Source organism: Limanda limanda, chromosome 14, assembly GCF_963576545.1.
Source record: "Limanda limanda chromosome 14, fLimLim1.1, whole genome shotgun sequence".
Taxonomy (NCBI): Eukaryota; Metazoa; Chordata; class Actinopteri; order Pleuronectiformes; family Pleuronectidae; genus Limanda; species Limanda limanda.
The window spans coordinates 20,873,752-20,889,018 of NC_083649.1; the positions used below are offsets into that span (position 1 = coordinate 20,873,752).

General features: G+C 40.1%; 2 protein-coding genes across 2 annotated transcripts; one reads left to right on the forward strand and one right to left on the reverse strand.

Moving 5' to 3' along the window:
* Positions 1-12: 12 nt before the first annotated feature.
* On the reverse strand, positions 13-2,084 carry znhit3 (zinc finger, HIT-type containing 3). The gene is made up of 5 exons (XM_061085538.1): positions 1,916-2,084; positions 1,377-1,408; positions 1,220-1,285; positions 722-799; positions 13-312 (listed from the first exon to the last, which is right to left on the reverse strand). Exons 1-5 carry the CDS (start codon positions 1,981-1,983, stop codon positions 137-139), a joined length of 420 nt encoding a protein of 139 aa, XP_060941521.1. The 5' UTR covers positions 1,984-2,084; the 3' UTR covers positions 13-136.
* Positions 2,085-6,166: 4,082 nt separating this feature from the next.
* Positions 6,167-12,136, forward strand: vkorc1l1 (vitamin K epoxide reductase complex, subunit 1-like 1). The gene is made up of 3 exons (XM_061086560.1): positions 6,167-6,435; positions 9,141-9,250; positions 11,849-12,136. Exons 1-3 carry the CDS (start codon positions 6,212-6,214, stop codon positions 12,073-12,075), a joined length of 561 nt encoding a protein of 186 aa, XP_060942543.1. The 5' UTR covers positions 6,167-6,211; the 3' UTR covers positions 12,076-12,136.
* The last annotated feature ends 3,131 nt before the right edge of the window (positions 12,137-15,267 follow it).

Genomic DNA, 15,267 nt, shown 5'->3' on the forward strand with positions numbered 1-15,267 from the left:
ACAAAGCCTTGACTCAGGAAAGGTTTTTTTTATTTAGTTAAATCTCAAGGCATGAATTTTATACAAAAAAAAGGGAACAATATGGACACTAGGTCATCCATACACAATTTCAGAAATCACCAGCTTCATTAAATGTTCATGATTTGTCTTCATTTCCTACAATTTTCAAACATCGATCTGAAAACTCAACAAACAGCGGCTCCTGCATCGCAGCCTTCATGGCGTCGTCTTTGCTGTCTGCGCTGTCAATAGAGTGGAGCAACTGTCTCAGGTGGGGGTTGCAGAGGAGATCTCGCAGCTTTTTAGACTGACCTGTTAAGGAAATTAGAAACAATGAAAACGACTTTTTAAATTTAATTTGAGGTCAAGAAATAATTGATGTTGATGCAATGTTCCAGCAATTGACCTAAATAAGAAATTTTGATTATGATAACATTTATTTGTAATAGAATATTCCATTCATATTACAGAGCACTATCTGATTGTCAAGCTGTTGAAAACTGCTGTATGATGTCCTACAGGATGTTAATGTGTGATTTGGACATGTCTACACAATGTGACTGAGGTCAGAATACTGCATGTCTTAATTGGATTAGTGCTTATTTTGGTAATTACACAGCAATGTCTTATGCAGGCTAGTTTCTTAATATCGGAACATGCTGTCCACGTAAACATCGTGATAACACTAAAGGGTTGGGATTAGGTAATGTTGGATTACTACCTAACACCTGGAGTCTCTGGAGAGGCACTTTATCAATGATGTCCTCCTCGTGCAGAAGATCATCAACTGTCCAAGTCTCTGCGCAGAAAGTGAAGACAAAGGTGCTTTACACATGGAAGACTTAACTCGCTGAATCACTTTACTGGGATTTCATATCTCAGATATTTAACAAATACACTTTCACCCCTACAAAAGTGTAACTCAGTGACACCAGTCACCACAGTAGTAAATTTGTTTATTTGCAGCAATTGTTCAAAATTCACACACCTGACTATATATGGTAAATGTCACTGACATTTAAAACAGAATAAGATCATAAACATTCAGAAATATTAAGTTTATCTTTTAGGTTTTCGATTTAATGTGAATCGGCTTCATGCACATTTCCTATTGTGTTTCAAGTTATGCCATGTTGCCAACAAATGTCATTAATTTGATAATATGTGTCCTTGCTGGTTGACATGGACATTGGAAGGGATAATGAATATTGTGCCATACCTGAGGTGAAAGTGTCCCTCACTTCAGGATCAGTGGGTGTAGGTTGTGTAACAGGGAGGCAAGTGTCTGTGGAGAAAATAAATCAGATTAATGATGTTAAGTAAATCCTATGAGGATGTCAACAACACCACAATAAAAGACTGATCAAGCCGCTTACCTTTATGTAGCTTATAACAGCCAAGGGAGCAACTGCAGGAGGGAAAACAACGGGGTTAATTTAGATATAAATAAATAATATAAAGTGAGACGATGTTGTTAAGTCAACAGAGGGGTCAGAGGCCTGTGACAATAACATGAACTCGCGAGAGAACGAGAAGCTTTTTGACCCGTCTGCGTTGCCGTAACATGCGGTAGAGTTGGCGATGTTGTTTTCATGTGAGATTTTAAGGGAATTGCTACGAACCAGGACAATAAATAAGTGACGATCTAGCTTCTCATAAAATTCATATGATACATCCACGTGTTTTACTTATCTGGGAACCGCAATGCTACAAGCTACAAACTAGCATGAGGGTACTGTTACGTTGTTACAGATGCTTTGTATTCCTCAAGAGTTACATCAAGCTAATTTACTCATCTCAGTACCAGAACAACTAAGTGACAGTTTTAACTTTTGACTAGAAGGTGTAGAAAACTTAGCCGAATCTCTTAACTGGAGATTCGCTAGCTTGCAGACAGGAAGCTTAAGTTACTTACTATCTTATTTTGCAGGCTGGACATCTGTATTTCGGTGTCTGTTCGCTGCACACGCTGCATATCTGCATCCTGGTAACTAGGAAATTAAAATAAATGTCGAAAGAATCGGTCAACTTGATACGGCTTACTAGACGTCAAAACCCCTGATGAACAGGAAATGAGTGATTTCGGTTCCGGTAGGCTAGCCTCTCTTTCAAAATAAAAGCTGGTAATTCACCTAGCTTCGGCTCATACAGGAAGTCGTCCAAGAGTAACAAAATCCAAACTCTGATTAGAATTGTGGAGCGTCTGGTTCAATTGGAGCACAAGAAACTATTTTAGTCATCTATATTTTATTTAACTTTTTAGTGAGTACAGTTTTCCATATCCTCCAGTTGCATATAATTTGAATTCTTGCCGCTGTCTTCCTCATCCTGCTGTTGACATACTGTCCATGTGCAGCCAATCCATCAGAGTGAAAACCTAAATACCTCACATCAGTATTCATGATCATAAATACCAGAAATACAAAACAATATATCTTTCTATGCTACATGTGATAAATATCCTTCAACATTTGTATGCTCCTGCCTGCCTGGGTCTGCATGCCTAACCTTTGAGATACAAAAACAGAGGGGTGGAGGGATCAACACTGCTTTAACACATCACACTAATAATGAAAAACAGTGGCACATAACAGATTTACACCAGATGAATTAAATCAACTAGAGATATCATGTGTGAGCAACAGAAATAAAACAACTCAAGCTGGTTTAGATAACATAACTTTTATTGTGTTATTGATTTAAAATACAGGACATGACCTCTGAACCCACAGAAGCGACCATATCTATTCATGTACATTTATCAAGCACACACACCACTGACCTATATAGCTCACCACAAACTATTCTCGCACAGCTGTAACGTGACTGTAGCACGTAATGTTACAGGGTACAGTATGGAATGGAGGGCGGTCTCAAGACTCATTACTGGGATGTTCCCATTGTCATCGAGCTCCATTCACTGGGACAGGAGAGGCAGACACTTGGTCACGGTCAACATCAGAAATCCAATTTCAGTCCGGATCTGTGGGCGATTCAGAATTAAATGGTCACTACAAAGCAAAACAAAATGCATCTTAAAGTTATTTTCATCATCAATTCCTCTGCAGATTATTTTAATGGGTCTATGAAGTGAATGACCTGTGAAGGGAAATTGTGAAATATATCCATCACTGTTTCTCAAGGCGCGTGTTGATGTGTTGCAACTGTTTATTTTGTCTGTTCAACAGTCCAAAGCAAGTTCAATTCATAATACACAACAGGTGAAGGCAGAAAAGTGGACCAGAAGAGTTTTTTTGGGGGGCATTTTTGATCTGAACTGTCAGTGATTCATCTGTTGTTGTTTGTAATCAGAGTACTCATTAAAAAAACATCTAAGTTTAAACTAACAATTTAGTAGCACTTAAATGGCACTTTGTAGTTGTGCTTTTTTGAAGTGATTGTACTTTCTTGATTCTTGTTGAACTGGGTTTGTACCCTCATGGTTGAATGCACTTATTGTAAGTCGCTTTGGATAAAAGCATCAGCTAAATAAAATGTAATGTAATGTCATGTCATGTTATCCAATTTTAAGATGTAAAAGATGGAATTATTTCTGCGGTTATTCAGGCTTTGCCAAACAAATGGAGCATTGCTATTGATTATATGATTATACAAACAATAGGTGGGATAAAAACCCATTAGAAAGGAAATAACGGATCCAATTAATTGTCCTAGTAAATAGAGCAAAGCATATCTTACAATGGGCCTCATAAAAGTAGTTGTTATTCTCTCCACAGTAATGGGAGGTGCCTTGCAGGCTGGATCTCGTTTATGTAAACAGCAGGTCAGGGTGTTTTCTCTCTCAGAGGCCTATGGTTGAATATACACTGGAAAATTCCACAACAAAGAAAGACCACATTCAGACCTCAGAGGGACCGGATTACCTGTAATCGTCGATAAACAGGCCATCAAGACAACGGGCTCTTCGTTATCCTGCGCTTAATCTCGCTGTTGTGAAATTTTTCCGCTATCTTCCTCTCGTGTCCTGAGGGGGAATGGCGGTTTGTGTTCAGCTCGATCTCCCTCTTGGATCGGCCTTTGCCACAGGCATGGCAGGAGAACTCCAGCAGGTTGTAATAGTCGTACTGATCGTAATAGTTCTCCTCGAAAGAGACGAATCTTTCCATGTCTGTCGCCATTTGGAAGCGGAGAAGTTTCTCAGCGGAGTCTCAGAAAACTGTAAACAGATGATGTCACACCGTGTTTATATACACGCAGTCACGTGACCGCGGCTGTGCCACAGACTGCGGAAGTGGCGACATAAACTTAATGCTTCAATAATAAAGTGTGTACGTTATGTGATATTTTCATTCAACGCTTGTTCAATGTCATTTGACATCTTTTCAGTATTTCATGTGTTGTCAATATTCGCACTCTTGTTATGTGTGTGTGTATTTAATTTATGACGGGTTTTTTTCTGACATTGCACGTTTTGCTGTAATATTACTGAGGATATGACTAGTCAAGACTACTGAGCACTCATATAATGTAGTTATAACTTGTGAGGGCTCATGGATGCGAACTTCAACATGTCATCCCTCCTCAACATGCTATTTACAGCAGTCCCCCTCAGTACTGTGGTCGGTCCACACCCATCTTTAAACTTAGCCTTCATTTAGATCTCAAACACATACTTATAAAGTTTCATGACAGACAGACGGACTGACTTATACGACATGATAAGCACAGTTCATTCATGTGGGTATATGTATAGCTAGTAACACTAATCCTGTATTGTTTTATGTCATTGTTTTATGGTTTCATGGTGTCTGCCTGTCAAAAAACTAACAGGCAGACAGGCAGACAGACAGACAGACAGACAAGCAAACAGACAGACAGGCAGGCAGGCAGACAGACAGACAGACAGACAGACAGACAGACAGGCAGGCAGGCAGGCAGGCAGGCAGACAGACAGACAGACAGACAGACAGACAGACAGACAGACAGACAGACAGACAGACAGACAGACAGACAGACAGGCAGGCAGGCAGGCAGGCAGGCAGGCAGGCAGGCAGGCAGGCAGGCAGGCAGGCAGGCAGGCAGGCAGGCAGGCAGGCAGGCAGGCAGGCAGACAGACAGACAGACAGACAGACAGACAGACAGACAGACAGACAGACAGACAGACAGACAGACAGACAGACAGACAGACAGACAGACAGAGAGGCAGACAGACAGACAGACAGACAGACAGACAGACAGACAGACAGACAGACAGACAGACAGACAGACAGACAGACAGACAGGCAGGCAGGCAGACAGGCAGGCAGGCAGGCAGGCAGGCAGGCAGGCAGGCAGACAGACAGACAGACAGACAGACAGACAGACAGACAGACAGAGAGGCAGACAGACAGACAGACAGACAGACAGACAGACAGACAGACAGACAGACAGACAGACAGACAGACAGACAGACAGACAGACAGACAGACAGAAGACAGACAGACAGACAGACAGACAGACAGACAGACAGACAGACAGACAGACAGACAGACAGACAGACAGACAGACAGACAGGCAGGCAGGCAGGCAGGCAGGCAGGCAGGCAGGCAGGCAGGCAGGCAGACAGACAGACGGACAGACAGACAGAGAGGCAGGCAGGCAGGTTGTTTCCGGTCCAGTAGGTGTCTCCATGACCACATTTTTGCCAGAATAAACCTGTCTCACATAACTTACTTATTTTAATCTCATAGTGTTATTTCTTTTACAGACACTGGTCTGCATTTACGCCGTCTACATTTTATGTGTATTAGTTATAATAGACTTTTATTTATATTTTCCTTTTATTCATTTAAACTTAGTACTCTATTGTTGAATTACATGTACTCTATATTATATATTGAGCGTGGATTGAAACAAGCTGCCACAATAATTTGTCTCATCTTCTCAAGCTTTTCAGCGCTACATTTTATACACATTTCCTCAAAAGAAAATTGGTGATTTATAAAGGGACAGCGTGGATTTGAACAGTACACGCACGCACGCACGTACACACACGGACACACACCCACTATAAACCTCCATGATTAGTTTGCACGCCAGGCCGCTGGCAGTGTTTCCGCAGAGGGCTCGAGTCCCCCTGTCCTCCCCGGTCCTCCCCGGTCCCCCCCCTGTCCTCCGCTGCTGGGCTGCTCGGCGGCCCGCCCCTCACGGTGTGGCGCGTCCTGACGCTTTTCCACGTCGTCGCTCCGTCTCACAGGCGAGCTCTCTGCGTATGTATGCGTGTCTCCAGCTAGGCCACAGAGTGATGGCGGCGCCCGTCCTGAGAGTGTCCACCCCTCGGTGGGAGAGAATAGCCCGGCTCCTCGTGTGCCTGCTGGGCATTCTGCTGTCTCTGTACGCCTTCCACGTCGAGAGGGAGAAAGCTCGGGACCCGGGCTACACGGCGATGTGCGACGTCAGCAGCTCCATCAGCTGCTCCAAAGTGTTCAGCTCGAGGTAATTTGAATTCAGCAAAGAGCGCCGACACACAGTGGCGCTCAATGCAGCTGCCCGGCTGCTATCGCACAGTCTGGGGAAGAGGCTCCGCGGCTCAAACTGTCAGATGCACCCGGCTCACACCGGGGCTAGCCGCGTAGCTCGCCTGCTAGCATGCTGCGGGCTGAGTGTTAGTGTCTGAAATAAGGGAACTGTTTCATTTAACAAGCACATCATTTGCTACCTAGTTAGCCCGGCGAAGCTAACTTTAGCTAAGCGTTAGCTAACGAAACCCATGTCATACTTCCTAGCCGGTTAGCTGTCAGCAGAGAGCCCTCAGCATCATTGAATTATAAATTGATGAATGGCTAATTGCTGCTGTTTATAGCACGTAGGGCCACGCTTGTGTATGGAAGGATAATACATCTGTAAAAACAACTTAATTACAAATTATGTCGATATCTTGTTCTGACTAACGTGATCATCTGTCTGTGCTGTTGCCGGGTGAAGCTTTTCATTCAATTCTACATAACTCTTTGTATGGTTCCTGGGTTTTGGCTGTCTTACTGTTGATAGCTTTGGCTAACGTAACTTTCTAACCTGCTAGCTATGTTCAGGGTAGCTGTAGTGCTGCTGTCATTAGCTGTAATGCTAATGTCACTACCAGGGTTTCAAACTAAACTTTGGTTACCTCCAGAGACAGTGCACATACTGTAAATGCTTCATAGGTCAGTTGGATAGGTCAGTTGCATAGTTTGATACCTAAAAGTGTTACTGCTGTTAGATAACAAGCCACAGTTGCACAGATTTAGTATTGCTTTGGTTTGTGTCCGATGGTTTGCAAATTTAGTACTCAGTAAGCAATCACTGATTTAAATGAACATCTCTTTAAAAAGTAAAGATGATACTTGAACAAAACCAATCCTGAGAAGTTGCCATACTGGCTTAACTGTTGAAATGCAACTATTGATGAGTCAAGTGAATTGTCTTTAATGTCAATGAATGAGAGTCTTTGCAGGCTTTGGATCATAATGACAACATACCTGGAATGTCACCTGTCTGTGAATCATGACATATTTGTTAAGTGAGTGTGCAAAATCTCTGTCTGACAGTTAGAGACAGTCTCACCATTGTCCCTGTCGTAAACTGGTCATCATTTCCTTAAGATGAAGAATAGAGCAGTTGATTTGTAGGTTCAGTGTGTAGAATTTATTTAGTGATATCTAGTCGTGAAGTTTCATGTTGCAGCTGAATACCACTCACCTCACCCTCTTCTTCCAAACATGAAAGAAAACATGTGGTAGCCTTCGGTTGTCATAAAAACCCAAAAGAGTTTAGTTTGTTCAGTCTGGGCTACTGTAAAAAACATGGCAGCCTCCGTAGAGAGGCCCGTTCCCGATGTAAATAGAAACTATTTAAATAGAAAGGGCCTATTCTACAGTAAAGATGACAATTTAGATGAAACACACTAGTGAAAACATGACCAGGATTATTTTAAATTCAATTCTGCCAATAGATCCCTTTCACCAAAATCGTACGCACTGGACCTTTTAAGTCCAAAGTGTCTTAGTTTCCAGAAGTCTGTTACTACAAGGACTTGATAAATTGAATACCCTTTGTTTGATAATACAGTTTATCGTATTAGTTGTGTATGTCTCCTCAAATGGTAATCAGTGTAAGATAAAGCCTCAAAACACAAACCTGAATGCCTGCCCCAGTGAAATTAATGGAAAGCTTCCCACAAGGTGCTGAATTAAATTACAACGCTAAATATAATGTACAATAAGACTATTACATGCATCTTTTTATTAACATTAAAACATTTCTCTGCACCAATATTTTACAGAATTTCATTTAGAAGTCGACTGTGGTGCTTGGTGAAGTTACAAAATTGTCCATTTTGCCTTGGTAAATGAGATAAGTCATTGAACCAACCTCTTACTTTCATTTCCCTGCTTTACAGCCTCAAATGAAACGTGCTGAATTAACTCCAGTGTTTTCTAAAACATTAAAGTAGAAAAGTATTTGTCATTGATCGTTTATCCAAGTCATGGTTGCTGTGTAAGAAATTAAACTCAGTTTGTAGCACTATAGAGGAGAGAGACCGTTTCAGACGTATCTGATCTTGTAGTCTGACTGCAATAGTGAATTTTTTTCACAAGAAATCTAGCAGCACATTAGAAAGTATGTTGAAATCTAGCAGCACATTAAAAAGTATGTTGAAATCTAGCAGCACATTAAAAAGTATGTTGAAATGTGTCATATATAGAAATGTATCATAATCAAGACAAAGGTTTCAGTTTTACTAGGGGCAGAAATCAGAATATGAGACCTCATGTTTTATGGAAGTTTAAAGATATTGATGAACAGGTAGAGATGAGTGTTAACCAGTGATTCTGTCACTAAAACACCCCAACAAAGCCAAATAAAATGTCTCTCGAGAGGTTCATAACAGGCGTATTTAGTTAAATGTTCAAAGTCCTATGTTAGGTATGGTTACAGTGGTATTTCAGGTTCCTGAAAAAATGTTTTGGTATTCATAGCAAGAATTTCCTCACTTCTATCACTGGAATTTATTTTTGTACATTGTCTTTTTGTAAACCTTATTTCCAATAAGTGTGACTCATTGGGTTTTGATAGAACTCTAATCTCATCCATTCTTGCTAAATTGCTGAAGTTTTCTTCTAAATTCCTTAAATAAAGCTTTTTTTCTTTTCCTTTTTTAGGTGGGGTCGAGGATTTGGACTACTGGGCTCAATTTTTGGGAATGACAGTGCACTGAACCAACCCAACAGTGTCTATGGGCTTGCCTTTTATGCCTTTCAGCTCCTACTAGGTAACATGCCTTTCTTATTTAACTGATGAAAAAATGTCCTGTTCTGTTGCAATAGCATCTAATGCTGACTCAGTACTTTGCCTTCCACTGACATGGCTTTATTTGACTAAACCCAACCCACATGACACTGACATGGCTGTAAGTGGCCGTGTATTCATAAATTAAATGCTTAAGTTAGAGGCTGATACCTTGAAGCACACTCACTCTATTTCTCCTAAGACTGCATCTGTAACATATTAGTGAAGTAACCGTAAGATTAAGTCAGGTGATGGCAGTTGTGGGGTTCTAATAATGATGTGTTGGTCTCAGTCAAATTTTGTCCTGACAGTGAATAGTCATGATACAATTGTCTGCTTATGTAATATTTGTGGGTTTCCCCACTTGGATTACATGCAAAGGCACTCGTCAATGGTATTGCTGACTCAGTCATGCTGTTTGACATTTTCGCCTGCTGAAGGGTCTGTAGACTTGCGTGGCCACCTGGCCCTGGCACGGAACAAGATGTCTTTTTAGCCAAAGTAGTTAGCACTCATTTGCCAAACACAATAGCGACCCAGTTAAGTCAAACGGCTACAGCGTGTCAAGATTTCCATATTAAAATCATGGCCACTCAGTTTCAGAACTTGGATTACTCTGACAGCCTTGAATTTACCAGTATTTGCAAGTAGGCACGACTCCAAGATCTGCATAACTAACGCTTTAAGTTCTGTTCAGTGCCATTGTACAGCTCGGGACTAATGTTTAAATTTCACATTCACGTGAAATTAATGCTTTACCAAGACTTTGCTGCTTCTAACAATAGTCTTTTTGAATAATCCAGCAAATTAAATACCTATTAAATATAGTAGAAATAAAAATATATGTCCATAAGGCATTGATTTGCAATATGAATTAGACCCACAATGGTCTAATACAGTCATTAATATATATAGGACATGAACATATGTCACAATGGCTAAATTAATTTATCTTTATGGGATGTATGGTCCGAATGTATTCTAGGTATTTCTCATGTTAAAAGGCAGACCAGCACTATTTCTAGTAATTTATGTCATTCGTGGTTGGAGAAGTACTCAGATCTCAGATCTTTTAAGTTTACTTACTTTTAAAAGCCCTGCACTCAAAATCTCTCTTTAGTAAAAAATATTTGACAAAAGTACAATTGATTGTAATTATTGATGAATTAAGTAATCACTTTAATTCTGTAGCTGGTAAAGGCAAAACCTATATGCTGCTTAGTAGTTTATTTTTTAGTTAAATGTTAATGGATTGTACTTTGTTTTAATCTGAATTTGCAACGTTACAAGTAACCAAAGTAAATAAATCTTTTCGTCTACTTTAGTATAATTATCCAGGTAACCCTTTACTTTTTGAGTTAGCTGAAAAATCTAACTTAAACCTGCAGTGCAAACTGCAAAGCCTTTGTCTCCCTTCTCTGGTAGTGAGGACACTTTGGAATACAGAGAAATCTTCACAGTTCCTATACAATAATTATTCAGGTACAGTAAATATAAATGTTACCTAGCTTATTCCAAATAGGGCAACAACTTGGCCTGACCTCAGTTCCCTCTCTTCTGTAAGCAGTCAACACATCTGTGGCAAATTCTGCTTGCCTCCGTTGTAGATTGCTTCCTTTTTCTCCATTGCTAATTTTATACCTTTTTTCAGAAACAATCATTTCAGTTTACGGTGCGGTATGGTTCGCCACACAGAGATATACCTGGCGCTGACAGGCTTAATCAACATTGTGTGGACTTATCTCGAGAGGGCCTGACTGTAACAATAGTTAATTTATAAATAAATTGTCCCATACTGCAGTTTTAAGAACTTTTCAGTAGTGGTTTTCTACTGCTGGATCCCGCTCCATTGTAGGTCTTGTAGGTAAGCAACAAACAATAACTGTCATTGATTAATCTGTTGATTATTTTTTTGATTAAGCTTTTGTTCCTTTTGGTCCATAAAATGTCAAGAAATGGTAAATGTTGATCTGTGTTTACTGAACGCCAAGATGGCCTCCTCAAATCTATGTTTGTTCCATAAACCAAAGATATTTCCTTAACTGTGATTAGAGGAGAAAATAATTCACTTTTTTCCTTTCGTTGAGAATATTGGAAATAATTCATTATCAAAATAGTTGCAGATTAATTCTGTTGTAGATCACACATCAATTCATCAGGTTTTAATATCTATAATTTATAATCAACAAGATTGACAATATGTAAAACAGTGATTAAATTGATTTGTATTAAATCAAGCACACAATAATGTGCGTCTGCATGTCTAAAGATTAGGTAAATAAAAGAATTGTGGGAGCAAGAGAGAATCCTCATCTGTGCTTCTATCACAAGCACAAACACAGAGGAGACTCAGCCTCAGAACTATTACTGCACCTCATGTGACAACAGCATAGTCTGACCAGTCTATTCAGTGTTTGAGCTGAATGTCATCACGAGGAGGCTCATCGTATAAATAGAGAACTGTAAGGGGGAAAGCTTTGTGACAAGAGCAGACTCATCAGGTTGCATGTTTGATGAAAGGTTATGTTTTTTTTCCCTCACGGTCACTTGCCTAAGCCTTAGTCTCTGTTTCTTGCCATAGGAATGACTGTCAGTGCAATGGCCGCCCTTATTCTCATGACGACATCCATCTTGTCGGTGGTGGGTTCGCTCTACCTGGGCTACATCCTCTACTTTGTCCTAAAGGACTTCTGCATCATCTGCATCACCACATATGCGCTGAACTTCATTCTCTTTATTCTCAACTACAAGCGACTGGTTTACTTAAACGAGGCCTGGAAGCAGAAGCTCCTGGCAAAGCAGGACTAAGCTGTGGAGAACGGCAAGAAAAATACAAACAAACAACAAAAAAAGAAAAGACCTCTGAACATTTGACTTGCCACCAGGAGACCTTGCTTCCAAACAATGTTTATTCTGCTGTGTGTTCAAAAAAATGAAGAAATTTAACTTAAATGTTGGGGCCTGACATCTCAGTGTTGATTGCAAACATGGAAGGATCTGTGAGTGAAAAGGTGATTTTTTTTCTTTAAATGTCATTTACCTTTGTTTAACATTGTACTCACTCAAAGAGGGGGCTGGTTGTGTGTGTGTGAGAGTGTATGCACCTGCGTGCAGGGGAAACCCAACAACAAGAGCAAGCTGAGGCAGAGGGCCACAATACAGACCGATGGAGGACGGCTCTCTTTTGAACAAAAAGGATCGCAGAATGGAAGAAAAAAAACGGGACATTAAACGGGGTTTACTTGAAATGGTTAAAAAGGTCCTATTACTGCACAGCAGATCTGCACTTAAATTTGGAGCCGAATAATGTGTCCCTGAATTAGAAAAACACTCATTAAGGTTATTGTAGTTTGCAGATACGGTTCTATGGCATGGTGGGAAGACAACACGAGTCACATTTATACAGAATCTTCTTTTTTTCCATGTTTACACTTTGTAGAACTTTTTTTTTTTTTTTTTTGAAGAGGACCACTAAAAATAAACACGGGACAATGTGAGATATTGTGTGTAGATCAGGCTGATTGTTTTGCAATTCTGTAAATAGCTGCTGAGCAATATTCAAGGCTAGATTGTGATTTAGTGTTGACACAAACTTTTAACAAAAGAAAAAAAAAAGATCAGACCAACAGTTGAAAACTGATCAGGAAATCTGGATTTGAAAGTAATGGAGGTCACAGTTGGGGTGGATGAGTCTGAAGATGTGCGTGGGACATCTTCTGTCCCGTCATCCTGGTCAGGCATGCAGTTCAGAGTCGTGTGGATTTCTCACTGGTTTATCTGAACCACCGACCACAAGTATTTAAAAACAGCACTATAGGTTCATTTCTCCAAGTTTGCATACAAGGCATCCTCACCTTTTTGTTTTGTTATTGTGTGAAAAGCATTCCTGACCACCACGCATGTGGGATCCATAAAGACTTATGTGCCTAAAGGAATGTTAAGCTGAATTACCTTTTATTTGATTTGTTTTTAGGGGGGGGGGGGTTAACTCCAGTTTTACTCTTCACAGGTCCAAGGATTTATTTTTCTGATCACAATTTTGTAAATTAAGATACCAGTCAAGTGTTTCTCCCTCCCTGATAGTCTCATTAGGTAGCAAAGGCTGCTACACTGTGATTGTCTGCTCAAGAGTAGAGTGGCCTGATGGCGAACGCATCTCGCGCATTTCTGTTGCTTCACTGTCCTTCTGGCTTTCGTTCACTCGTCCAGGCCTGTATACATTTGATGTCAATTGAACAGTAGCGGTGATCTTGCCAAGCTGAGTTGCAGTTAATTTACAGGATGTGAACAAAACTTGGAAAATGGATTATTTTGCTGATATAAATGGCAGAATGACAACGTTAAGAATTATGTAAGAAAACAGAGCATCAAAGTTAAGCCATATGTAGTTTGTGGGGTTTTCCTCTGGTGGGACAGAAATTCAGGGTGCTGATGGTTTTCTGTCACACTGAAGCTTCTCATTTAATGGCAGATGTAACAGAGGAAGGTTTGTACAGAGATGGATCAGTGTTGTGGTGGTTTTTCTGGAAGTATTGTCACTTCAGTGACAGAGTAGGGCCACAGTCTCTTTTCCATCCAAAATCTACTGCTTCAAGTATCATACTTGTCAGATGCATGGTACAGTATCTCCTGGCTTTAAGTACACAGTGGCCATCAGACAATCTTACACACACCGTCAAAGATCTATAACAGTCGTAGTAATAACCGTAATAATGTGATTCATCTGTGTTGTTAAACCAGCTTGTTGATAGTTTCCCATCACCGCTAGTCTCCATCTTGCCCCTTCATGTTTTAATAGAAGTTGTTTTATGGGGTGTAGGTTGTTAACGTGTTGATGATAGCAACAGTCAGGAAAGTAATTTCAGTGACGTGCTTCCTGTGTTAACATATGAAGTCATCAGTTGTAAATGAAAATGGACATTGAGGTGATACTTTTTTGTTTCCTCAGATATTGTCAAAGTGAAACTGTCTGTTTTTGCATGTTGTGGCACATTTACAACCCTTCAGATGTAGGCTGTCTGACATCACTGTTGAGCATTTTCCAAAGCATAATGTGTTCTATGTTTTGAAACAGTGTTTCTTATATTTCAGGCAGACAGCGGTTTCCATTCATTTCACAGTGATATGATGTTCAATTTACAAGACTTGACACTTAACTCCCTTAGTCCTTCACAGTGAAGATTATTAGTACAGTTTGTTAGGTCAATATCTCTTTCCAGCTCAGTTCTTACTCGGAACCTGAGATTATTTTCATTTCCAAGCTTGCAGTCATTTTTGGATATTTGATATTCTTTCAGCAACTTTGTTTCTTAGCCACAACAGGTTTTATACAGCATATATGAACTGGTGCTCCCGAAGACCTGTTAATGGACTTGATGTGTGAAATCAGTGGCATTCCCAATTTTAAAAGGCACCAGTGTGTAGGATTTAGAGAGATATATCGGCAGAAATATAATTTAATCTTTATAACTGTTTTCCTTCGTGGATAATGACCTGAATTCGATAATTGTGTTTTTGTTATCTTAAAAGGATTGTTTTCTCTTTTGCAGAACCTGTCATGTTTCTACAGTGGCTTTAGATAGGTTCTTGTGTTTTTATGTTACTTGAAGACCACTGTAGGCTCCTCTACGAGTTTGGAAATGGTGGTTCTAGGGTGTATTCAGTTGGCTGCTATCTGCAACTTCACCACCATGAGAAACGAAATTCTACACACTGGTCCTTTAAACACATTTCCTGTGTTTTCTCTGCAACTTTATTTCAATATCACACAGAAGTGAGTGTGAACCACAGACTGCCTGGAGGATAAACTAATCCAAACGCTATGATTCACCACGGAAACTGATTGCCAGTTTTGTTACGTTGACATGATTAGTAGCAGAGTTTCCATCATTTCTCAAAGTAATCTCTTAAGATCTTCCTTACAGTTTTACCTGGGCAGGGTCATATCTGGTTCTCATTCATTTATTGTCAGAATGAGAATGTACAATTGCATCACTGTTT

Excerpts from the sequence above, each read along its gene's own strand:
- vkorc1l1 (XM_061086560.1), top strand. The coding sequence starts at position 6,212 with ATGTATGCGTGTCTCCAGCTAGGCCACAGAGTGATGGCGGCGCCCGTC. Across the intron at positions 6,436-9,140 it reads TCCAAAGTGTTCAGCTCGAG|GTGGGGTCGAGGATTTGGAC; the intron begins GTAATTTGAATT and ends TTCCTTTTTTAG. Across the intron at positions 9,251-11,848 it reads TGCCTTTCAGCTCCTACTAG|GAATGACTGTCAGTGCAATG; the intron begins GTAACATGCCTT and ends TTCTTGCCATAG.
- znhit3 (XM_061085538.1), bottom strand. The coding sequence starts at position 1,983 with ATGCAGATATGCAGCGTGTGCAGCGAACAGACACCGAAATACAGATGT. Across the intron at positions 1,286-1,376 it reads CTGTTATAAGCTACATAAAG|ACACTTGCCTCCCTGTTACA; the intron begins GTAAGCGGCTTG and ends TTTTCTCCACAG. Across the intron at positions 313-721 it reads CCAGAGACTCCAGGTGTTAG|GTCAGTCTAAAAAGCTGCGA; the intron begins GTAGTAATCCAA and ends TTTCCTTAACAG.